The sequence below is a fragment of the Nicotiana tomentosiformis genome, chromosome 12 (genome assembly GCF_000390325.3).
Source record: "Nicotiana tomentosiformis chromosome 12, ASM39032v3, whole genome shotgun sequence".
NCBI classification, from domain to species: Eukaryota; Viridiplantae; Streptophyta; class Magnoliopsida; order Solanales; family Solanaceae; genus Nicotiana; species Nicotiana tomentosiformis.
Window position 1 is genome coordinate 16,435,239 of NC_090823.1, and position 26,548 is coordinate 16,461,786.

Here is a 26,548-nt window from a genome sequence, read left to right on the forward strand (position 1 = left end):
AGATTTGGATGATTCATCAGATTTCTGGGGTTCTTGGGCCTGGCTTGCTTTCAATTGTTCATCTAATTTCTTGGATAATTCACTCCCAGCCACAGTCTTGCGAGCAAACATCTTGAATCTTGCTTTCTTAGATTGAGGTGTGGTTGAAGGTGTGGATGTGGATTATTTGGGTGGTGATGAGGGATTTTTCAGAGAGGTTTTCCATTTCTGTGTTTGGGTATGAGAGAGGAAGTGTTAGTGTGTGTTAGGTAGATGAAAGAAGATGGAGAGAATTTTGACGGCTTGAAAATTTAGAAGTGACGAAGAAATTGAGGCATAATCAATTTAAAGTGGAATTGTTTGATCGGGTAACGGCAGCCTTTGCTGAAGTCTAATCAAATTGGAATTCAGTTTTAAAAGACGTTGAAGAGTGTCCCTAGAATCTAGGCAGTTAATGTGGTTTGTACTCTGTCGAATGAAACCGATCGATTTCGTAACTGATAAGATCGAGGGGTTTAGGATTGAATGGGACTCGCCTCTTAATCATAATCCAAATATACTTATTTCAAAATATGCAGAGTGGAGAGTACGTACCAAGTAAACTTGATGAACCAGGTTCTTCACTGAGAAATCTCTTGTGTAAGTCTGAATTTTTTTAGAAAATAAAAATAATATCATTAGAGATTAATGAGTCATTTTAGCACATGGCATAAGAGTATACTGATGAAAGTATGAGACTGAGAAAAATCTAATCTAATTATTTACAAAAAATCACAATTTTTCTAACCAGCCCAATATATCGAGGGCTCAACTTGCCTTTCTTCCCGAACCTCAACACACCCTTCATGGGTGAAATCTTGAGCAGAACCTTCTCCCCAACCATGTAAGCAACATCACATACCTTCCAGTCAGCATAACTCTTCTGTCTAGACTGCACCGTGCGAAGTCGCTCCTGAATCAATTTAACCTTTTCCAAAGCATCCTGAACCAAATCAGTACCCAGTAGTCTAGTCTCACAGGCTCAAACCAACCAACTGGAGACCGACACCGTCTCCCATATAAAGCCTCATACGGAGCCATCTGAATGATCAATTGGTAGCTGTTATTGTAAGCAAACTCTGCAAATGGCAAATTTATCCCAAGAACCTCCAAAATCAATGACACAAGCGCATAACATATCTTCCAATATCGGAATAGTGCACTCGGACTATCCGTCCGTCTGAGGGTGAAATGTTGTACTTAGCTGAACGTGTTTGCCTAATTCTCGCTGCACTGCTCTCCAAAACTGTGATGTAAATTGCGTGCCCCGATCAGAAATGATGGACACTGGCACACCGTGTAGGCGAACAATCTCGCGGATATAAATTTCAGCCAACCGTTCTGAAGAATAAGTAGTACCCACTGGAATAAAATGCGTGGACTTAGTCAATCGATCCACTATCACCCAAACAACATCAAACTTCCTCAAAGTCTGTGGATGTCCAACTACGAAATCCATGGTAATATGCTCCCATTTCCACTCTAGAATTTCAAGTCTCTGAAGCAATCCTCCCGGTATCTGATGTTCATATTTCACTTGTCGACAATTTAAACACCGATCTACAAACCTAAATTTAAACACTGATCTACAAACCTAACTATATCTTTCTTCATTCGACTCCACCTATAATGCTGACTCAAATCCTGATACATCTTCGCGGCACCTGGATGAATAGAGTACCGTGAACTGTGAGCTTCCTGGAGAATCAACTCACGTGAACCATCTACATTAGGCACACATAGCCTGCCCTGCATCCGTAATACACCGTCATCCCCAATAGTGACTTCATTGGCATCACTGTGTTGAACCGTGTCTTTAAGGACAAGCAAATGAGGATCATCATACTGGCGCTCTCTGATGCGATCATATAAAGAAGACCGAGAAACCACACAAGCCAGAACTCGATTCGACTCGGAAGCATCCAATCTAACAAATTGGTTGGCCAAGGCCTGAACATCTAAGGCTAAAGGCCTCTCTGCTACCGGTAAATATGCTAAGCTGCCCAAACTCTCCGCCTTACGACTCAATGCATCGGCCACCACATTGGCCTTTCCGGGATTATAGAGAATAGTGATGTCATAATCCTTAAGAAACTCTAACCACCTTCGCTGCCGCAAATTAAGCTCCTTCTGCTTAAAAAAATGTTGTAGACTCCAGTGATTAGTATAAACCTCACAATGGGCACCGTACATGTAATGCAGCCAAATTTTCAAGGCGTGAACAATAGCTGCTAACTCAAGGTCGTGGACCGGATAATTCTTCTCATGTACCTTTAACTGTCTGGACGCATAGGCAATCACCCTACCATTTTCCATTAGCACTTCGCCGAGACTAATACGCTACGCATCACAACACATAGTATAAGACCTTGAACTTGTAGGAAATACCAATACTGGAGCTGTAGTGAAAGCTATCATGAGCTTTTGAAAGCTCTCTTCACATTCATCCGACCACCTGAACGGAGCACCATTCTAGGTCAATTGAGTCATAGGTGATGCAATAGTCGAGAATACCTCCATGAAGCGACGATAATAACCGGCGAAGCCAAAAAAACTCTGAATCTCAGTAACTAAAGATGGTCTGTGCCAACTATGAACAACCTCAATTTTCTTCGGATCCACCTTAATCCCTTCACTAGACATTATGTGTCCCAAGAATGCTACTGAACTAAGCTAGAACTCACACTTAGAGAATTTGGCATATAGTTTCTCCTCTATCAGACTCTGTAATACAATGCCCAAGTGTTATGCATGCTCCTCCTGTCTACATGAGTACACCGGGATATCATCAATAAATACCACGATAAATGAGTCAAGATATGGCTGGAATACGCTATTCATCAAGTGCATAAATGTTACTGGGGCATTGGTTAGCCCAAATGACATCACAAGAAATTCATAGTGACCATAACGAGTCCTGAATGTCGTCTTTAGAATATCCGAATCCCGAATTTTCAACTGGTGATACGCAGATCTCAAATCAATTTTGGAGAATACCCTCGCTCCTTGAAATTGGTCAAATAAATCATCAATACGCGGCAAAAGAATACTTATTCTTGATTGTAACTTTGTTCAACTGCCTTTAATACACATCGGCATAGTACCATCTTTCTTTTTCACAAACAGAACTGGTGCACACCAAGGCGATACACTAGGCCTAATAAACTCCTTATCAAGAAGCTCTTGAAGTTGCTCTTTCAATTCTTTTAACTCAGATGGTGCCACATGATACGGAGGAATAGAAATGGGCTGAGTTCTCGACACCAAGTCAATACCGAAATCAATATCCTTGTCGGGCGGCATACCCGGCAGGTCTGCGGGAAATACATCCGGAAAGTCTCTCACTACCGGTACTGAATCAATAGTAGGAGTATCTGCATCAACATCTCTCACAAAAGCGAAATATGACAAACACCCCTTCCCAACCATACGTTAGGCTTTCAAATAAGAAATTACCCTGTTGGGAACATAATCTAGAGAAGCTCTCCGTTCGACCTTCGGCAACCCCGATATCACCAACGTCACGATTTTTGCATGATAGTCCAGAATAGCATGACATGGAGACAACCAATCTATACCCAGGATTACGTCGAAATCAACCATACTAAGCAATAAGAGATCAACTCTAGTCTCCAATCCCCCAATGGTTACCACATAAGACCGATATACACGGTCCACAATAATAGTATCGCCCACCGGCATAGATAGACGAACAGGTGAAACTAAGGACTCATGGGGCATATCCAGATAATGAGTAAAGTACGATGATACATACGAATTAGTTGAACCAGGGTCAAATAATATAGAAGCTTCCCTGTGGCACATTGAGACAATACCTATGATCACTACATCTGAGGCAACGCCATCTGGCCTGGCAGGAAAAGCATAGAATCGGGCCTCACAACCACCTGATCGCCCTCCCCCTCTTGGGCGACCCCTAGCTAACTGACCCCTACCCCGAACTGGCTGGGCGGGTGGTGAAGTAACTGGTGCTGAAGTCGTAGTCTAACTTCTCTACTGCACTGGACCTCCCAAGCGACGAGGACATTGTCTCCATATATGTCCAAATTCCCTGCACTCAAAGCAGCTCCCCGGTACTAGTGGTGGTGCTGATTGAATTGGGCCCCAAGATCCAGAATAACTGTTAGAAGCACCCTGTGCAAATGAACCCTGAACTGAAGGAGCATGGGACGAACTTTGGGCTGGCAGGGCACTAAAAGATAACTGACCCTGATGAGAACTATATGAACCCTGGTTGGATGATGTACCATGGTGAACTGGACGACCTGCCTGAGAGTGTCTGTAAGGATGACCCCTAGCACGGTAAAACTGACCCCTTGAAGGAACACCGCTGAAATCACCTGGACCACGAGGCCTCATGGCCTCCCTCTCACCACGCTCCTGGATACGAACCATCTCTATCTGTCGAGTAGTGTCAACTACCTCATCAAAAGTAGCACCAGATACTCTCTCCTGAGTCATAAGTAATCGTAGTTGATATGTGAGGCCATCAATGAACCTCCTAATCCTCTCCCTATTAGTGGGAACCAACCAAACGGTGTGACGAGCCAACTCAAAAAACCTCATCTCGTACTACGTCAGAGACATGCCATCCTGACGTAACTGCTCAAACTATCTGCGCAGCTCCTCTCTACGAGACTACGGCACAAACTTCTCCAAAAAGAGAACGTAAACTTGTCCAATCTCAATAAAGCCTCAGAAGACATAGCGGGTCTTTCATCGGTCTGTGCCGCAACAACTAGCTGAACTACTCCAACTGACGGGATTGCTAGAGCCTAATACTGGGGAGCTATCTGCTCTGGAGTTGGAGCAGTGGGAGTTTGTGCTCCTCCCCTATCCTGTGAGACAGCTGGTGCCACTAAAAATGTACCATTCTGGGCCACACACTCCATTAAGCTCACCAAATAGACTAGAGCGTCCTGAAGTACTGGAGTAGCAATGAATCCTTCCGGGACCTGAACTAGTCCAACAGGTACAGTCTAAGCTGGAACCTCCACTTCCAAATCTACCTGAGGTTCTACAATAGGTGTTGCTTCTTGAGCTCTATACTGAGCTCTACCTCTGCCTCTACCTCGCCCTCTGGCACGACCTGGGCCTCTACCCCTGGTCATAGTTTCCACCGGGGGTTCTGGTCCCTGTCGATCGGTAGATGTATTACGCGTTCTCGTCATCTGCGAGAGAATAAGAGTAGAATGGTTCAATCATCAATGATAGAATAAAATCGCACGACAGAATAACAAAGAAGTAATATCGTTCCTAAACTCCATAGCCTCTAAGAGATAAGTACAAATGTCTTTGTACCGATCCTTCAGACTCTACTAAGCTTGCTTGTGACTTGTGATACCCAAGTAACCTAGTGCTCTGATACCAACTTTTCACGACCCGAAATTCCCACCTCCGGGACCGTGATGGCACCTAACATTTCACTTGCTAGGCAAGCCAACGTTAGAATAATTTAAACCATTTTTAATAATTTATTTTAATTAAATAATAAGGAAACCAACAAATGGAAAAATATATGAATTTAAAGTAAACAAACCAAAATAATAACGATGTATAAATACTATCCCAGAACTGGAATCACAAGTGCACGAGCTTTTAGAATAATACAAACAAGGGTCTGAATAAAATAAAGTTGTCTGAAAGAAAGCACACAGCTAGGATAAAGTAGAAGGAGACTTCAGAGCTGTGAACGTTGTGCAGCTATACCTCAAGTCTCCTCTGATAGTTGAATCCGAGCAAATCTACAGTACACCACAGGGACCAAATCCGATATCTGCACAAGAAGTGCAGAGTGCAGTATGAGAAAAACCGGCCCCATGTACTCTGTAAGTGCCGAACCTAACCTCGATAAAGTAGTGACGAGGCTAAGGCAGGTCGCTTACATTAACTTGTACGCAATAATAATAATAATAACAATAATAATAATAATAATTATTATTATTATTATTATAATAACATGAATAGAAGTAAGACCTATAAATCATATCAATAATTGAAGTTAATTCAACAGTCATAATCCCTCAATTAATTTTCGTTGCGGTGTGCAACCCGTTCCAACAATATAAACTTAGAATAAAATCCATTGCGGCGTGCAACCTGATCCAACAATAAAATCTTTCAATTTAATTCCGTTGCAGCGTGCAACCTGCTCCAACAATATAAACTTTCAATTAAATTCTGTTGCGGCGTGTAAACCGCTCCAACAATATAAACTTAGAATAAATCTGTTGCGATGTGCAACCCGCTCCAACAATATAATTAAACAACTCTTAAATGTAAAAATGCTTCCATAAATACCACATTTAATAAGAAATTATTAGGCAACAAAGCATACAATTATTATGATTTATTTAGGAAAGAAGTAATGAGAAGTAGCAATTAATTGTCAAAATAAGGGAGAAAATAGGCAATTTAATACTAAATATGCTAAATGTCAAGTAGCAATTAAGACACATAATTCAAATAAGCATGTAGCAATTATAGCATGAATCCAAGACATAATATTGGAAAATAAATATGAGAGAAATAATTAATATAATAATTAATTCGCGATTTAAAATAATTTATGATTTTAAGATAAATATGCAAACAATCAATTTGACGACGTATAGGCACTCGTCACCTCGCCTATACGTCATTACACATGAAATTCACTTAACAAATAATTCAAGGCTTCTATTCCCTCATGTCAAGGTTAACCACGACACTTACCTCGCTTCGCAACCAAATTCAAGATTTCAATAAACCTTTGCCTCGCGAATTGGTATCCGAAAGCTTCAAATCTAGTCACAAACAATCCAATATACTCAACACGAATCGTAGAAATTAATTCTATATGAAATTACTTATAGGTTGCAACTTCAATCCGATCCCAAATTCGATCAAAAAAAAAAAGTTAAAAAAATTATGTCAAATTCGATCCCAAAAACATAATAGGTTGCAACTTCAAAAACTTACCTAGCATAATATCTATCAATGTGGCTGAGCCCCACCAACATGACCTCCTTATCTAGGATGGCCTCGCACTAACTAGCTTCTACCTCTAGATATCTGACCTATACCTTTGACTGCCCGACCCCCGCCTCTAGCTGGCTGAGCGGGAGACGGAGCAACCAGTGTCAAAATCATGGCACGAGTACCCTGCTATGGTATATTTCTCTAAAGTCTGGGACAATACCTCCTAATGTGACCTATACCTCCATAATCAAATCACTCTCTCGACTGACGTGGCTACTAAAAATGGGACTGACCTAGACGGTCCAAATGACCATTGTGATAGCTCTGAATTTGTGGAGCACTGATGGGAGCTAAAGGTGCACTGTATGCTAGCTACCCAGGACAAGACCCATAAGAACCACGACTTCCTGAAGTACCATGTGATACCTGAAGCACTGACTGAACTGGTCTGATATGATGGCCTTTACCAAATAAACGCCTGCCTCCAGACGAGACACCACTGAAACTGCCACAATAATAAGGCCTCTTCTCAGATGTCGTATCCCTGCCCTTATCACAAATCCTTTCGATCCGGCTAGCAATCACCACAACATGAGTAAAGGAAATATCATTCTTGGTCTCTATCATTTGTAGCATGATCCCGTATGTAAGGCCATTTATTAACTTCTGCACCCTCTCCCTCTCTGTAAAGATCAAGATAGTTGCATGGTGGGATAAATCCGTGAATCTGGTCTCATACTGAGTAACGATCATGCTACCTTGATGGATCTGCTCAAACTGACTGCAGAAGTCCTCTTTCTGAGTGAAGTGGACGAACTTCTCCAAGAATAGTTGTAAGAACTGAGTGCAAGAGAGAGGAGGTGAACCTATTGGTCTGCCCCAAACATACTCCCGCCACCACCTCTTGGTAGATTCATGCATCTTAAACACTGTGAAGTCAACTCCATTTGACTCTACTATAATCATGTTATGCAATGTCTCATGGCAACGGTCTATGAAATCACAGGGGTCCTCAGAAAGTGTACTACTAAAGCTAGGATGAAGAAACTTGGTGAACTTGTCCAACATTTTCAGCCTCTCGGCTGACATCGTGAGTCCCTCCCTAGACTGTGCAGCAATAACAGGCTAAACTGTTCCAACTGGTGGAACTGCTAGAGTCTGATACCCGTGAGTCATCTTCTCTAGAGTGTGGGTAGCGGGAGTCTAGGCTCCTCCCCCAGCCTGGGAGATAGCTGGTGCCATAGGGAATACACCAGCCTGGACCACACTATCCATAAGTCCAACCAGAAAAATTAGGGCGTCCTGAAGCACTAGAGTGGAGATGAACCCCTCTGGGACCAGAGTTGGTCCTATTGGCATGGTCGGAATAAGGATCTCCTCATCTTGCTCGATCTGAGGCTCGACAACAAGCGATGTTGTGCGTTCTCTAGGTTGAGCTCTACCTCGGCCCCGGACCCTACCCCTAGTAGTGGCTACAACCTGGGGCTCCGGCTCCCGATCTGCGGTAGATATCGTACATATCCTCAATATCTAAGAGATTAAAAGAAAAATGATTCAAACTTCAACGATAGAATAAATTGCACGACAGAGAAAGAAAGAAAATGAATTTTCCTAAAGCCATATAGCCTCAAGAAGATAAGAACAGACGTCTCCGTACCGATCCTCAAGACTCCACTAAGCTTGATCATGACTTGTGAGACCTAAGAAACCTAGTACTCTAATACCAACTTGTCACGATACAAATCCTAACCACGATGGCGTGATGGAGCCTAACATCTGTTTTCTAGGAAAGCCTACTCTAGATAATCATTTAATCAATCCTTTTCGGACAACCAACTACGACATATTTCACAATGAGATGCAATAAGGGAATTAAACAAATAAAGATATAAGACAAGTATAAGTGGCTATAAAACAACATATAAAAACATAAAGTCAGTCAAGGCGGTCAATAAATAAGGACACGGATACATGAAAACATATAGCACATTAAGTCATGTAACTGTAAGGACCGTAAAAAGTTAAACTAAAAACTCGGGGTTTCATGGCGCCAAGATATATTCCTGTGTTATTATTGTAGAAATTGCGTTATTATTGCATGTTACTATGTTCAGACTTTTTGGAGTGAACAGTACCCTACGGACTTAGAGAAAAATGTTTAGCAGAAGAACGTGTTGTTATGGCCAATTATACGGCCGCATAATCACTCTACGGACCTCATAATGGCCGCAAAGTGAAGCAGAAAGTTTGGCCGATTTGAGGTAAGCTTTGCGGTCGATTATGCAACTGCATAATCGATATATGTACCGCATATTGGTCGTACAATTCCTCTGGGATTTCTGCGGTGCATTATGCAACCGCAGAACAAGTATGCGGACCGCATACTGGTCGCATATCTGGGCCGAAAGATTAGGCCCTGGAGGGCCATTTCTGCGGTCACTTTGCGGACCTCATAACCATTATGCGGTCTTATATGCGGTCGTAGACCTGTCTCGGGGCACCCTTTTTCTTAATTTAAAACTCGACCCCCAATCCGGTAAAACACCCCTTAGGTCTATTTTGAGCTCATTTTATGATAGTTCTAGAGTGAGAGAGAAAGAGTGAGAGAGGGAGGGCCTAAGTTTTCATCAAATTGATCTTCAATCATCACTTAAAGCTTTGGAAATATTTAAGTAGAGCATCAAATTCTGCTAAGGGTTTCGGATAATTGTAGAGTCTAAAGAAGCATAATTGAGGTATGTATGGCTAACTCTCTTCTTCCTAGAATCGAACTCCTGGTGTCTGAATAATTGGTGTAAGTTCCGACTTGATCATACTAGAATTGTTTGCCTTAGTGTGTTCGGTTGCAAGATTCATGTTCCCTAACTATTTTAGATGTTTACCATGTCAATATGCTACTTGAGAACGTTATTATGATTTTCCAAGTTCCTTACCTTATATGTGTAATGCCTTATGTAATGATACTTAACGACATGAATGTTGATGTTATTTGAACGGATAAAAAGGGAAAGACTTGAATTGAAAAATATTCCCAAGTGCCAAGAACTACTTAATAAATGTGGCTGTTTGTGCCATGTAATGAAAGATGGGAAAGAAATGTGAATTGAGTGAACAATTGAAAGAGGTACCGTATCTATCCAAATATCACAATCTGAAATAATATTTAGAAACTACCCACGAATGAAAGAGTTTCAATCTTTAACTGAATTTTAAAAAGTCAACCAAAGTCATCCCCAAACCCACGTGGTCAAAATTCGAGATTCAGATCAAATTCCGGTTACCTATTTATCCTCGAGCCCGATTATGTGATTTATTTCGAAATCCGAACTTAATTCGAGGTCAAAATTGCAATATTTACACAATTCGTAAATGTTACCCGAAACTCCTAATTTTCACTTTAAAATTCATAGATTTGATGAAGAAATACATGAAAAAGTAATGAAAATTGATGGAAAATAAATTAGAGTTGCATACCAATAAATTTGGGAAGACAATTCTCTCAAGAAATAGCCTCAATGGAGTCTAGGGTTGAGAAATGGTGTAAAATGTGCTATGTCCCGAAATGTTCTACTTTTACCCAACTGCAAATGTCGCAATTGCAAACTCTTTTTCGCAATTGCTACCATCGCAAAACAGAACCATTGATCGCAAATGCGATTAGTGTACCATCCCTGTAGAAGTCTCGAATGCGACATTCCCTTCGCATTTGTGAAGGCCACTAGCTCACAATTGCGGACACAGGCTTCACAAAAGTGAAGCAGCTCAGAATTCCCCGGGGTACCAAGTGCGACCCCTCTTTCGCAAATGTGATGCACCCACTAGTCGCAAATGCAATGTCTTTTTTGCAAATATGAAGTCCTAAGTCCTAATCCTAATTCCGTAAATGCGAGCCTGACTTCTCAAAAAGCGAAACATGCATTAGCGAGTAGGTCTTCGCTTTTGCAAGACGTGCAACCCAGCTGCACCAGATAATGCATCAGCAGTTCATCTCCTTCAGAAACACATTCAAAAATAACCTGATAGCCTCTGCTCTGATCCAAACACGCACACAAGTGTAATAACATCATACAAACCCGCTCAATGTAATGACCCGATAGGTCGTTTCGAGTACTAGAACCCTTTTGTGTTACGAGACCTCTCATAGACTTATTTGATGATTTATGACTTGATTATGTGGTCCTTTTTGTTTTTCGGAAAATCATTATGTGAAATTTTGAAGAAATTGTGAATTTTTACTTAAAATGGGTCTTGAGTTAACCATGGTCAACGCTCTTAGTAAACAATCTCGAATCAGTGTATTGACGATTCCGATAGGTTCTTATTATATTTTTAGAGTTGTACACATGTTTGGTTGGGGTCCAAAGTGAAACGATGGTGTTTTAGTGCATTATGTGAAACTTTGCAAAAGTTGAGTTTTAAATTTAAAATTTTGAGTTTTGATGATACATTCTTGATATTTGATGTTTTTTTTATGATTCGAGTGTGTGAGCGAGTTTGTATAATATTATTACACTTGTGTGGATGTTCGGGTTGGAGCCTGAGGGACTCGGATGAGTTTCAAATGTGTTTTGGTTGAGTTTGGAACTGCAAAAGCTAAGCAATTGTTGGTGTGAGGTTGTCGGTCTCGCATTTACGAGAACTTTTTTGCAATTGCAAGCCTCGCAGTTGCGATGTCAGGCTCACAAATGCGAAAGTGTGTTGGTACTGAAGACTTCGAAAATGCGAAGAATAGATTGCATTTGCAGACTGGTGGGATGTCTCATTTGCGATCTTTGAGTCGCAATTGCGACGACTGGTCTGGGCAGGCAGCTTTGCAAATGTGAAGCTTTGGCAGCATTTGCGATGAAGGGGTCTTTCGCAAATACGAAGGAAAGCATCTCATTGCAACATCTATGCATGGTGGCACTAATCACATTTGTGATCGGGGGTTTGCATTTGCGAACAAGAGTTCGCAATCGCGAAACCTGCAGCTGGGTAAAAGTTGAGAATTTCGTGACTTAGCCAATTTTACACCATTTGCAACCCTAAACGGCAATTGTTGAAGAGGATTTTCATCCCACATTCATTGGTAAGCAACTTTAACTAGTTTTGAATTGCTTTCAACTACTTTTTCATGAATCTTAATATAAAATCTATGAATTTCAAAGTAGAAATTTTGGGGTTGGTGGTAGAATTTTTGAATTTTGTAAAAATGAGATTTAGACCACAAATTGAGGTCGTATTTCAAAACAAATCATAAATCCGGGCGCAGGGGTGAACGGGTAATCAGGATATGGTTCGAATCTCAGATTTCATCAGCGTGGTCCCGAGTTGACGTTTGTTGACTTTTTCAAATATGATAAAACAAATGAACCATTTTCATTCTAGGATGTTTCTAAAACTTATTTTGGATTGTTTGAATGATATTTGGCTATATTCGGATGGTTGGGAGGCTTGTTCTAAAAGAAAATTCGTGGTTGATTGTTGATTTAATTCTGGAAAGAGGTAAGTGTTGTGGTTAACCATAACTTGACGGAAGTAGGACTTGATTTGTCTGTTTTCTATGTGATTTATGTGTGGGACAAGGTATATGCAAGGTGACGAATGCATATGAGTTGTCATGGGTTAAGCATCCGGTGCGGGCTTCTTAACTGTGTGTCTTCATTTATACCATATTTCTTTTATTCCATGTTATTACTCGTTCGGAGCTTTAATTGTTACTTGTCTTTACTTATTAAATTCCTGCTTTCATTCGTTATTGTCATGCCCCAACCTCGAGGAGCGCGACCGACACTTAACCGAGTGGACCCGGTCGAGCAATCCTATTAGACCTCCCCTACACGAGTCATTCATAATCCAAAAAGGGAACGCATCACCATTTGTTAAATAGGGGAGAGATCAGTTATATAAATAAATAAACGTTGCTAGTCTATTTTTCATTATATACATTATGCCATAGTTAAGTTTTCAAAATACAACTTAGTCCAATGACCACTCCGATACCCATACACGACCCACATAAACGTCTACGGAGCTTCTAATGATACAAAAGACCAACATGAAAATGCCGGTAACAAGGCCCCGGCTATACCTCAAAATGTAAAAACTTCTACCAAAGAAGTACAACATAACCCCAGGAGGAAAATGGGGCTCACCAAGACCGCTGCGATGAGTGTGAGGGAGAGCACCACTATCTGCGATCAGCACTATCTGCGATGGAACCACCTACATCCATTCAAATATATAGCGCCCCCAGCAAAAGCGACGTTAGTACTGTCGAATAGTACTAGTATATAAGGCAAACACCAATCTTAGTAGAATGAATAGTGAAACAAGGAGAAGGCAGTCATAATAATCAATAAGTGCTTCACATAAATACACAGAAACAACAAGTAAGGATCACATAGTTTCTTATTCAATCTTTCCATCTTTTTAGGTTAATAATCTTTAGTCCCAAAATCCACAACTCACAATGCCACCGTGTTTTTACATGGAGTCCGGTCTCGGCCCGACCGGCTAAGCCATCTCAAGTGATACGTATCCATATCCACAATGTAAAATAATAATTCCAACACAAATGCCACCATGTGTACAGCATGGCATCCGATCTCGACCCGATCGGCTAAGCCATCTTACTTGAGACATAATCTCTTTCAATTGTTCACTCAATTCATATTTCTTTCCCATATTTCGTTACATGGCACAAACAACCACATTTATTAAGTAGTTCTTGGCACTTGGGAATATTTTACAATTCAAGTCTTTCCCTTTTTATCCGTTCAAATAACATTATTATTCATGTCGATAAGTATCATCACATAAGGCATTACACATATAAGGGAAGGAACTTGAAAAATCATAATAATGTTCTCAAGTAGCATGTTGACATGGTAAACACCTAAAAGAATTAGGGAACATGAATCTTCCAACCCAACACACTAAGGCAAACAATTCTAGTATGATCAAGTTGGAACTTACACCAATTATTCGTACACCAGGAGTTCGATTCTAGAAAGAAGAGAGTTAGCCATACATAGCTCAATTGTGCTTCTTTAGACTTTATATTTATCCGAAACCCTTAGCAACCTCAATCCTTTTGGATGAGGAATTTGGTGCTCTACTTGAATATTTCCAAAGCGTTAAGTGATGATTGAAGATCAATTTGATAAAAACTTAGCCCCCCCTCTTCTTGAACCCTCTCCGTCTCACTCTAGAAATATCATAAAAGTAGCTCGAAATAGACCTAAGGGGTGTTTTAGCGAATTGAGGATCGGGTTTTAAATTAAGAAAAATGGTGCCCCGAAACAGGTATGCAGTCACATAATGGTTATGCGGTCCGCAAAGTGACCGCAGAAATGGCCCTCAGGGGCCTAAACTTTCGGCCCAAATATACGACCAGTATGCGGTTCGCATACTTGTTCTGTGGTCGCATAATGCACCACAGAACTCCCTCCGCAAAAACCCAAGAGGAATTATGCAATCAATATGTGATACGCATATCGATTATGCGGTCGCAGAATCGACCGCAAAGCTGACCTCAAATCAGCAAAACTTTCTGCTTCACTCTGCCGCCATTATGTGGTCCGCAGAGTGATTATGCGGCCGCATAATAGGCCGTAGAAATGCGTTCTTCTGCTAAAAATATTGCTCTATGTCCGTGGGGTACTGTTCACTTCTACAATAATAACGCAGGAATCTATCTTGGCGCCACGAAACCCCGAGTTTTTAGTTTAACTTTTTACGGGTCCTTACATCCTCCCCCACTTAAGATCATTCGTCCTTGAATGAGGATCAAGGTTCACTTAATACAGCTTCAGTTATACCACATACCATCATCCCCAAATTTGCCTAACTTCATAACTTCCTGAAAATTTTGCCAGAGTTTCCTTTATAATTAGGCATATCCACCTGCCATAGAGCCCCAGAAACACATCCTAACATGTATTCGTACGGTCAAATAATGCAACACAACACCAAATAACACTCACCGAGTCCTCATAAGGAACATATAGCTTAGAAGGAATATCTTTTACATTAGCCGAACAAATGATACAAAATTGATGGGAAACAACTTCATAGAACTATTACATGGCTATTCAAACAAATGAGGGTACTTTTCTTTCATTTCATTCTCGTCTTCCCAAGTAGCTTCTTCGACTTGTTGGTTTCGCTATAACACCTTCACGGATGCAATTTCTTTGTTTCTCAACTTTCGGACATAACTATCAAGAATAGAAACCGAAATTTCTTCATATGACAATTCTTCACTAACCTCGATAGTTTCAACCAGCACAACAGCGGACGGATCTACAACTACCTTCTTTAACATGGACACATGGAATACCGGGTGTACTAATGACATTTCAGGTGGTAGCTCAAGCTTGTACGCCACCTGACCTATCCTTTGAATGATTCTATATGGCCCGACATACCTTAGACTTAATTTCCCTTTATTTCCAAACCGCATGATCCCCTTCATAGGAGATACCTTTAGGAATACCCAATCATCTTCTTTGAACTCTAAGTTTCTGCGACGAACATTCGAGTAGGATTTTTGATGACTCTGAGCAGTTTTCAACCGCTCTTTTATGATCTTAACATTTTTATAGCCTGATGCTCAAGGTCTGGTCCTATTAGTTCAGCTTCTCCAACCTCGAACCACCCAATCGGCGATCTACATCTTCTACCATACAAAGCCTCAAACGGCGCAATCTGAATATTGGCATGGAAGCTGTTGTTATAAGCAAACTCTATGAGTGGCAAATGATCATCCCAGCTACCCTTGAAGTCAAGCACACAACATGTCCTCAAGCGTCTGAATAGTCTACTCTGCTTGCTCGCCAGTCTGTGGATGGAAAGCCGTGCTAAGATTTACCTGCGTACCCAAACCTTGCTGAAATTTCTTCCAAATATTAGCTGTGAATTGGGCCCCTCGATCGGAAATGATGAAAACTGGAGTGCCATAAAGCCTGACTATTTTCTTGATATACAATTGAACATATTATTCTGTAGTGTCGGTGGATTTAACTGGTAAGAAATGTGTTGATTTCGTGAGTCGATCCATGATCACCCAAATTGATTCAAACTTACGCGGAGTGCACGGCAACCCTACCACAAAATCTATATTGATCATTTCCTATTTCCACATTGGAATTTCTATACTATGTGCTAACCCACCGGGCCTTTGATGCTCGGCCTTCACCTGTTGGTAGTTTGAACATTTTGCCACAAAGTCCTCTACACCCCTCTTCATTTCATTCCACCAGTAAACTTCCTTGAGATCATGATCCATTTTCGTAGAACCTGGGTGCACGGAATATCTAGTAGTATGAGCTACTGCCAAGATTCTTTCCCGAAGACCATCTACGTTTGGAACACATAACCTCCCTTGGTACCGTAATGTACCGTCATCCATGCTAAGAGAAAAAGTCGTAGTCTTATGTTTATGAATCCCTTCCTTCAGATGCACCAACACTGGATCATTGTATTACTTCCCCTTGACCTCCGTCACAAGCGACGATTCTTCCCTATTCTGCACAATCGCCCCCTCCCCCCGCCTCATTAGAGTCCGCAAGACAAACTCCCAAACTGGCCAACTGGTGAACCTCCTGGGACAAGGGCCTTTGACATGCCTCCAAGTGAGCCAAACTACCTATATATTTCTGACTAAGAGAATCTTCCACCACATTAGCCTTCCCCAGATGATACAAAATGTAGATGTCATAATCTTTGAGCAGCTCAAGCCACCTTATCTGCCTTAAGTTCAATTCCTTCTACTTGAAAATGTATTGAATACTTTTGTGGTCCGTGAATACATCTACATGGACTCCATACAAATAATTACGCCAAATTTTTAAAGCAAAAACCACCGCCGCAAGCTCTAAGTCATGAGTTGGATAGTTCATTTCATGATTCTTAAGTTGTCTTGAAGCATATGCCATAACCTTACCATGTTGCATTAATACACACCCAAGACCGATCCTTGAAGTATCGCAATACACCACAAACCCCTTGGTACCATCTGGTAGGGTCACTACTGGAGCCGAGGTCAATCTTGATTTCAATTCCTGGAATCTCCTTTCACAAACATCGGACCACTGGAACTTAACCGCTTTCTGCGTCAATTTAGTCAATGAAGAGGCAAGAGTGAAGAACCCCTCCATGAACCTCCTATAATACCTGGTCAAACCTAAGAAACTGTGAATCTTTGTTGGAGTAGTAGGTCTAGGCCAATCCTTCACCGCCGCAATCTTTTGAGGATCAACCTTAATTCCTTGTCCGGAGACGACATGACCAAGGAATGTAACAGATTCAAGCCAAAATTCACATTTCGATAACTTTGCATATAAGTGGTGGTGATGAAGAGTCTGCAAAACTATCCTGAGGTGGTCGGCGTGATCCTCTCGACTTTGTGAATATACAAGGATGTAGTCAATGAATACTATCACAAAGGAGTCAAAGAACGGCCTGAAGACTCGATTCATAAGATCCATAAAAGCTGCCGGGGAATTTATTAGCCCGAAAGACATTACCAAAAATTCAAAGTTCCCATACCGGGTTCTGAAAGCTGTTTTCGGAATATCCTACTACCTCACCTTCAATTGATGGTACCCGGACCGCAAATCAATTTTGGAGAAGAACTTAGCACCTTGTAATTGGTCAAACAAATCATCTATTCTAGGCAATGGGTATTTGTTTTTGATTGTGACTTTGTTGAGTTGCCGGTAATCAATACACATCCGCAGCGATCCATCGTTCTTTCTGACAAAGAGAATTGGTGCGCCCCAAAGTGACACACTCGGTCGGATAAAACCTTTCTCTAGCAAATCCCTTAGTTGTTCCTTTAGCTCTTTTAATTATGCCGGCTCCATTCTATATGGTTGAATGGATATAGGCTGCGTGCCTGGCATCATATCAATCACAAAATCAATCTCCCTCTCTGGAGGAATTCCAGAGAGCTCATCCGAAAAGACATCGGGGAAATCATTCACAATTGGTATAGATTCAAGGGTAGGCACCTCAGCAGTCGTGTCCATAACTTGGACCAAATGATAAATATACCCTTCCTGATCATCTTTGTGGCCTTAAGGTAAGAAATAAACCTTCCTTTTAGCATAACTTTATTCCACTCCCACTCAATAGTTGGTTCGTTAGGAAACTCAAGCCTCATAATTCTGGTTTGGCAGTCGAGTTTGGCAAAACATGAATAGAGCCAGTCCATTCCCATTATTACATCAAAATCAATAATCTCTAGTTCAATGAAATCAGCCATGGTATCCCGACCACACACCGTGACAATACAGTCTCTATAAACCCGCGCCGCAGTAATGGACTCGCTGTCATGACCCAAAATCTGACCATGGTTGTGATGGCGCCCATCGTGTTACAAGGCAAGCCTACTTCCCAAAATATTACTACTAAACCGATTATAAGAATTTAATAAAACATTTCAACATTTGAATTTCTGATAAACTAAATCAACTCTAAATAAAATTTTAGAAATACGGAAACGAGCCCCAAACCTCGGGGTGTCACTAAGTCATGAGCGTCTAAATCTATGAACTAAGAAATGAAATTGTCTAACTGTCAATACAATCCAAAAGAATAAATGATAAAATGAGTGACAAGGTCATGCGGACACTAGCAGCTACCTTGCAATCTCCACAAATAGCCGGCCTGAAATCAACGACCTTCGCGCTCTAACTCACGTGAATCTGCACATAAAGTGCAGGGTGTAGCATGAGTACAACCACCTCAGCAAGTAACAGAAATAACTAAGGAACTGAGCAATAGTGACGAGCTAAGTAAAACAGTCCAATTATTTATTTTTCACAATTTTAAAAATAAATAGGTAAATACTATAACTCAGTAAATGCCACCCGAAGTTTAACAGATAAATGCAGCAACAACACAAATAAATACAACCTCACATCAGTGTCACTCCATCACTAATCTCTCGTACTCAGCACTCAATACTCAAAATACTCAATACTTTGCGCTCACTGGGGGTGTGTACAGACTCTGGAGTGACTCCCAAAGGCCAAGCGCTAAGCACAGACAACTCACGTGCCATCATATCAATACCTGGATCCGTACGGTCAACTCACGTACTACGCGGACAACTCACGCGCTATGGAATCAATACCTGGACACGCACGCTCAACTCACATGCTACGCGGGCAACTCACACGCTATGGTATTAATATCCTCACAACCAGGCCCTCGGCCTCACTCAATCATGTACCTCACTAGCCTCATCATTACCAACAAATAAGGGAACACAGCCCACATCAAGTATCACCTCATATTAGCAATTAATAGAGACTGAGATAAACATGTACAATAATTTCTAGGACTGAGTACAAATAATGTGACCATGAATAAAGCCTATGCATGATCTCTAACATGAAGGAAAACAAGTTCAACAACAATAAACACATAACCACAGATAATAGCCATTAGGCCTCCCAGCCTTACGGGACGGACCAAGTCTCAATCCCTCGCAGTGCACACCCACACGTTCGTCACCTAGTGTGGGTATCACTTCCAAACAATCACGTGATGTCAAATCTCCGGGTTTATACCCTCAAAGCCGGAGTTAAAACTGTTACTTACCTTAACAGCGTAAAAATCCTACTCCGGGATGCCCTCGTCTCTGGACTCGATTTCCAAATGCTTCGAATCTATTCACAATTAATTTGATTCAGCTCACAAAAATTATAGGAATTAGTTCCATATCAAAATACTAATATTTTCCAAAAATCCAAAATTATGCCCCAAAAATCACCTGTGGGACCCACGTCTTGAAATTAGTCAAAAATGGCAGAATAATAAACCTTGTCCTCTCCCGAGTCTAACCATGCAAAATTCATCAAATCGCACTCTGTTTCGTCCCTCAAATCCTTAAATGAACTCTTAAAAATTCCAAGCCCTAACCCCTCATTTTCACTAATTACAACGATTAAACAATGAAAAATCACCATATATACATGTATTAGGGCTCAAGTAACGTACCTTAATGAAACCCCCTTGATTCCCTCTTCAAAACTCTCCCAAAAGCTTCAAAAACTGAATATAAATGGTGAAGAACGCACCAAAATTCGCCAAGTGTGATATATAGGATCTGCCCCAGGGATTCTACACCTGCAGACCCTTTCTCGCACCTGCTCATCCGCATCTGCGGACACCGGTGCGCACCTGCCCATTCCACTTAACTGACCATATTTTGCACCTGCGGCAGTCTCCTCGCACCTGCGAGCCCGTAGGTGCGTTCCACTCTTTGCATCTGTCGCCATTTCTGTATCTGCGAGCCTCCCACGCACTTGCGATCATCGCACCTGCGGTTCCCAATCCGTAGGTGAGGACACACCAGAACAGCAGCTCCAGCTGCATTTTCCAACTTACAAACTCCCCGATACCCAGAGGACATGTACGACATCTACCGCAGATCGGGAGCCGGAGCCCCAGGTTGTAGCCACTACCAAGGGTAGGGGCCGGGGCCGAGGTAGAGCTAGAATCAGAGGTAGAGCTCAACCTAGAGAACGCACAACATCACCTATTGTCGAGCCTCAAATCGAGCAGGATGAGTAGATCCTTATTCCGACCATGCTAGTAGGACCAACTCAGGTCCCCTCAGGCATGCAGGGTGGACTATTAATCGTGTATTTCAATTATAGCATGCCTTCGTTTATTCCGTGTTACTATTCGTGCCATGCCTTGATTGTTACATGTTTTTACTTGCTAAATACATGTCTTCATTGTGACATGCCTGTATTTTCTACATGTTCCATGTATCCATATTTTTATTTATTGTCCCTTTTGCTTGTTCTATGCCACACACGCCACTAGGTAGAAGCTATTACTTATTCTATGCCCTTAATTGTCTATTTGCCTTCACTTACTATCTATTTCACTTCGAATTGTCAAATTGGTTTGCCTTAGAGTATTTATACAATTTGGTTCTTTTTTCGTACGTAATGATATACTCCATAGTTGTTTGTAGTATTGCTATGATATTTAGGATAGGGTTGCACACCGCAACAGTAATGAAATAATATTTGGGTTCAGGTTGCACGCTGCAATGATACTGATATGATATTTGGGATCAGGTTGCACACCACAACAACACTGATATGATATTTGGGATCCGTTTGCATGCCACAACGAATATTGATATTGTAAATGGGATTGAGTTGCACACTGCAATGGTATTGGTGCATGTGATTTTTGCATTGTAATTTAAGCTCTTCTCCGAAGAACTTGTCTAATTAAGTCAATTAGCAGAGCTGAATAGAGGGAGAAGCGTAGGCAATTATGCACACAATCACAATTAATCATCGTGTTATAGACTATGTCGAGAATAGAAGTGGTACTTTAAACCTCTTTCAAGAGGGAAGATGAGTCTCCTATGACTTTAGAATGATGATGCAGGTATCACTTTATCATTAATAATAGAATGTTTAAAAAGAAGAAGTCTGTAAGTCTCAAGTCATCTTAGTTTCATTTCATAACTTCTGTTTTCAGAATATTGATACTCTTACCTTAATAAAGCTAAGTTCAACAGCTACATTGATTGACAAATTTACTAGAAAGGGCTTTTGTTTCACTATATTTTTTTAACACCAGATCCCAAATAGAGACAACGAAAAGCAGAGCTTCCTCATTCAAAGTGTGCACAGCAAAGTAAACACAAACGACATAAATTATATCATGAAATTATTAATACGAAGAGCACAAATAACTTAACAATTGACACAAAGAACACTTCACTCATACTAATGACAGATACAAAGTAATACTAGCTTTTATCAATCATGTACAAATTAATAGTTTATGCAAATTGATTGCGTTAAGTAGATAGCATAACTTACCTTTTTAGGTTGACGGTGTTTGTAACTAAAATTCAGAGTTTCTGAAAATAAGGACAACAAATAACTTTGTTTTGTCAATAATGTACATGTAATCACGAATAAAAGAATTGCAGTACCACGTCGGTATAGGAAGTTACAAAACTAGGTGTAATAATCTTTGAACCAACAAACATTAATTAATACAACTTAGTAGTTCATAAACACCGTATACAGCAACATTACCACGAAGCACATGCAGTCACCTTTCATTTCGTGTTAATACGTTTAACACTCTACAAAATACAGCTACGTAGGAATATTACTTCATAGCTACATAGCAATGTCAACTATCATTGAACTGTCAGGAATTAGAGCTAGCAATTAATCTATGAAAATTCACCTCCTTGAACTAGCTAACAAAATGCTATTCCAGTACCAAACCAGAAGCACCCAATATGGATCTAATCAAAAGCGCGATACAACAACATATTATTTTAGTGAACAAAGACTTTTCAACTAATTCATTATCAAGATATTCTCTTAAAGGGCAACTCTGAAACAAATTCAGAGAATCATCAAGAAAGTTTTACTTAATTTTAAATGAATGTTCGTAATGAAATCAATTATCTAACCAAACAATTTATACCCCAAACCCGACTAATCCTTAAATGACTCATTTTGAAGCTCGATTCACAATTAATTAGATAAAATAGAAAGGGAGTGACACAAATAGACCTGTTAAGATAAAACTTTCCTTAATAGCAATTGAAAAATCAGCAATTATACATATTTTGACTCCAAAATTCAAGTAAGGAAGAAAACGACTAATTGAACTCGGAACCGTGAACGTCGTCCTCGAACCGTGAACCGTGAACGTCGTCCTCCAACCAAACTCAAGCAAGATTTGTGAATGAAGATCAACAGGGCAGAAACTAATATATATATATATATATATATATATATATATTAGTTTTATATCTATGTATATGAAAGAAACTTAACCCCAAAATTAGAGGAGTAATAGCCAAAAATCAGAGAAGAGAACTTAAATCTTTGTATATCTCTTTTTGTATTTTTTTTTTCTGAAATTTGAAACGCGAACAGAAAATCGAGAGAAGAGAAGAATTTTGCCCTTAAAACCCTAGCTTTTCACTCATTTTTTCTATTCGAAATTAAAAATTTAATTTGAACAGCCATGGTTTGGAACTGAGGTTTCATCTAAACTAAAACTAACAAAAAAAGGGTACAATTTCGAGCCTTACCTTGATGAGAAGAAAAACCATACCTTGATGAGAAGAAACTCGACGTTCAGCAGTTGTTTTAATGGAGGTGACCAAAATTAGTGTTCACAATAGGAGAATTACGACAGGAGAAATAGCAGGTTTACCAAAATAAGTTTAGGGTTTTTTCCTTCTTTTTTGGAGGTGGTTGGTAATCCAGGTGTGGGTTTGGAAAAAAAGAGGAAATATTAGCGCCAATTTTTATTAATTAATTGTTTGACAACGAGCTATGTTAAATTTTAAGAGACGAATACTATCCCCTCATTAATATTGAGTTAATAATTAGTTTCACTGACTGCAAAAATAATTAGTTGTTATAAGTACACTTATAACGACTGGATTTATGTCCGTTCGTTAAGAAGTGATTGTTAAAAATTAAATTTCTTGTAGTGTAATTTATTCATCTTCCAAAGACTCCAAGCTTGTTGGATATTGTGACAGTGATTGTGCTAGTAATATTGATGATCAGAAGAGGTTATTTTCTTTTTTGAAAATTCCGCATTTACAAGAAATTCTAAAAAACAACCAATGTTGACTTTGTCAACTTGTGAAGCATAATATGTAGTAACTTGTATTTGTCATGCAATTTGGCTAAGGAGTCCTTACCAAAACAGAAGTTCCAACTCAAATGGATTGAAGAAGGAGACTATAATAGTAACGTAACGACCCGGCAGGTCGTTTTGAGTGTTATAATCATGTTCCACCATTTACTGCTCAAGTTATTCTTTAAAGTTATTTTAAGACTTACCGAGTTAGTTAGTTCGGGTCCGGAAGGACTTCGGAGTGAAATGAGACACTTAGCCTCATAATTAAAAACTTAAGTTAGAAAAGTTAACCGGATATTGACTTATGTGTAAACGACCTCGGAATTTAATTTTGATGATTCCAATAGATTTTTATGGTGATTTTGGACTTAGAAGCGTGCCCGAAAATATTTTTGGAGGTCTGTAGTGGAATTAGGGTTGAAATGGCGAAAGTCGATTTTTTGGGAAGTTTGACCGGGGGGTTGACTTTTTGATATCTGGGTCGAAATCTGATTCTGAAAATTTTAATAGGTCCATTATGTCATATATGACTTGTGTGCAAAATTTGAGGTCAATCAGATTTGATTTGATAGGTTCCGGCGTTGTTTGTGAAAACTTAAAATTTCAAAGTTCATTAGGCTTGAATTGGGATATGATTCATGGTTTTAGCATTGTTTGAGTTGATGTAAGGGTTTAACTACGTTCGTATGATATTTTAGGACATGCTGGTGTATTTGGTTGAGGTCCCGAGATCCTCGGGTGAGTTTTAGATGGTTAACGGATCAATTTTGGACTTGGCATTCCAGCTGAAGAATGTTGATTTTTTGTCACTGGTTACCTTCTACGCGATCGCATGAGAATGTCTGCGATCGCGTAGGCTTGTTTGAGACAGTGATGATATTTTTCTTCGCGATTGCATGAGGGCCACGATCGTGTAGCTATGGGAGTTTGTTATTCGCGAACGCGTGGAGAAGGTCGCGTTAGCGTAGAGTAAGTGGATCAGAAGTAAAGGTCACGCGTTTTGTGCTTCGCGATCGTGTGAAAAAGTCCGCGATCACGTAGGGTTAAATCTGGGCAGTGGAAATTTGTGCTTCGCAATCGCGTGTGGTCGTCCGCGATCGCGTAGAGCAAATGACTGGGCAGAGAATTTAAGTTCTGATCCATTTATACCGATTTGGAGCTGGGAGAGAGAGAATTTTTGGGAGATTTTCAAGGAAAATAATAGAGTAAGTGTTCCTAACTTAACGGGATTTTGAATTTTGTAACTTTTATCGCGTTCCGAGATGTGGGCCCCACTGGCAATTTTTTGAGCTAAATTTGGAATTGTGTAGGAAAAATTAGTATTTTCTTATGGAATTAATTCCAATAAATTTTATTAACTGAATCAAATTATTTGTGGCTAGATTCGAGGCATTTGCAGGCCAATTCACGAGGAAAAGACATTATAGAATAAAGAATTACATGTCATGAGGTAAGAAACAGTTCTTTATTTAGTCATGAGGGTATGAAATCCCGGAATATATATTATGTGATTGGTTTTGAGGTGACGTACATGCTAAGTGACGAGCGTATGGGCGTGCACCGTAGGAATTGTAACTTGGTCAAATTCCATGGGACTGTGTAGTTGAATTATCTGTTGAAATCTGTATATTCTCTACTTGTTAGGAAAAATAGAGCTGAGACTCGTATTAAAAATTATGGTTCGACATATGTTGTTATAATTGGTACCCATTGGGATCATTTATGTGGTTGAATTATATGTTCAAATTGTAATTTCACATTTAGTCATGTTTATTCATTTCGCATCATATATCAGTCTCTGTTATAATTTATTAAAATATCATATTATCAATTTTGGATAGATTATCATGATTTCTGAAAGCCCGAGAGACTGGAGAGGTTGATGACCGAGTGAGGCCGAGGGCTTAATTGGGAGGATATTTATAGATCGAGCTGCACGCCGCAATATTTGTTTATTGATTTGTGCTATGATTGGCTTGATATAGCACTTGAGTTAAAGGAGCCCCTCTAGAGCCTGTACACCTCCCCAGTGAGCGCAGGTACCTACTAAGTACGAATGTCGAGTGCCGAGTGATGAGTGACTATGAGGAATGAGTGACTGTGAGGAAAGAGTGACTTTGAGGTTGGAGTGAATGGGAGGACTGGGTGACTGTTAATCTGAGAGGATGCATTGATTTCATTATTTGCTGCATTTCAGCTGTCATATATCACTATTTTGGAAATTTCGGAAAAATATTATTTTCGGTTTTGGTCAAATTTGATATGAAATTTCAGTAAAATCTTAAATGTTGAACATGAGAGCATGCCTACCCTTTTATATCGTAAAGTACTGTATTTGGACTTAGCTGAGAAGCTCGTCACTACTTTCATTTCTTTATTTATTACTGTTACTTACTAAGTTGGTTGTACTCATACTACACCTTGCACTTCGTGTGCGGATCCAGGTAATTCCGGATACAGTGGGTGTTGATTCTTTCACACAGTCGATTTTCTGGAGATTCAGAGCTAGCTGGCATGTTTTGCAGACCTTGTCTCAACTTCCCTATCCTTTTGTTTATTGTATTTGGTCTCTTATTATTATAGACCACATTTTCCAGACTTGTAATGTATAGATGCGTATGTACTAAGTGACACCGGATTTTGGGAGTGTGTTTATTTTCAATGTTTGTGGGATTTACTCTTAAACTTAATTAATATGCTTTCAGTATTTAAAAGAATTTGTGGGTTATTGGTGTTTTCGGCTTGTCAAGTATTGAGATAGGAGCCATCACGACACGTTAGGATTTTGGGTCGTGACAAGTTGGTATCAGAGCCTAAGTTACATAGGTCTTACGAGTCATGAGCAGGTTTAGTAGAGTTTTGCGGATCGGTACCTGGACGTCTGTACTTATCTTTG

At 40.1% G+C, this 26,548-nt stretch overlaps 1 protein-coding gene across 1 annotated transcript; it reads right to left on the reverse strand.

Annotated features, from left to right (window-relative positions):
• Positions 1-4,032: 4,032 nt before the first annotated feature.
• LOC138902289 (uncharacterized) lies at positions 4,033-4,398 on the reverse strand. The gene has a single exon (XM_070190133.1). The coding sequence runs from the start codon at positions 4,396-4,398 to the stop codon at positions 4,033-4,035; it is 366 nt and encodes a 121-aa protein (XP_070046234.1).
• Positions 4,399-26,548: the final 22,150 nt, after the last annotated feature.

Excerpts from the sequence above, each read along its gene's own strand:
- LOC138902289 (XM_070190133.1), bottom strand. The coding sequence starts at position 4,398 with ATGAGGCCTCGTGGTCCAGGTGATTTCAGCGGTGTTCCTTCAAGGGGT.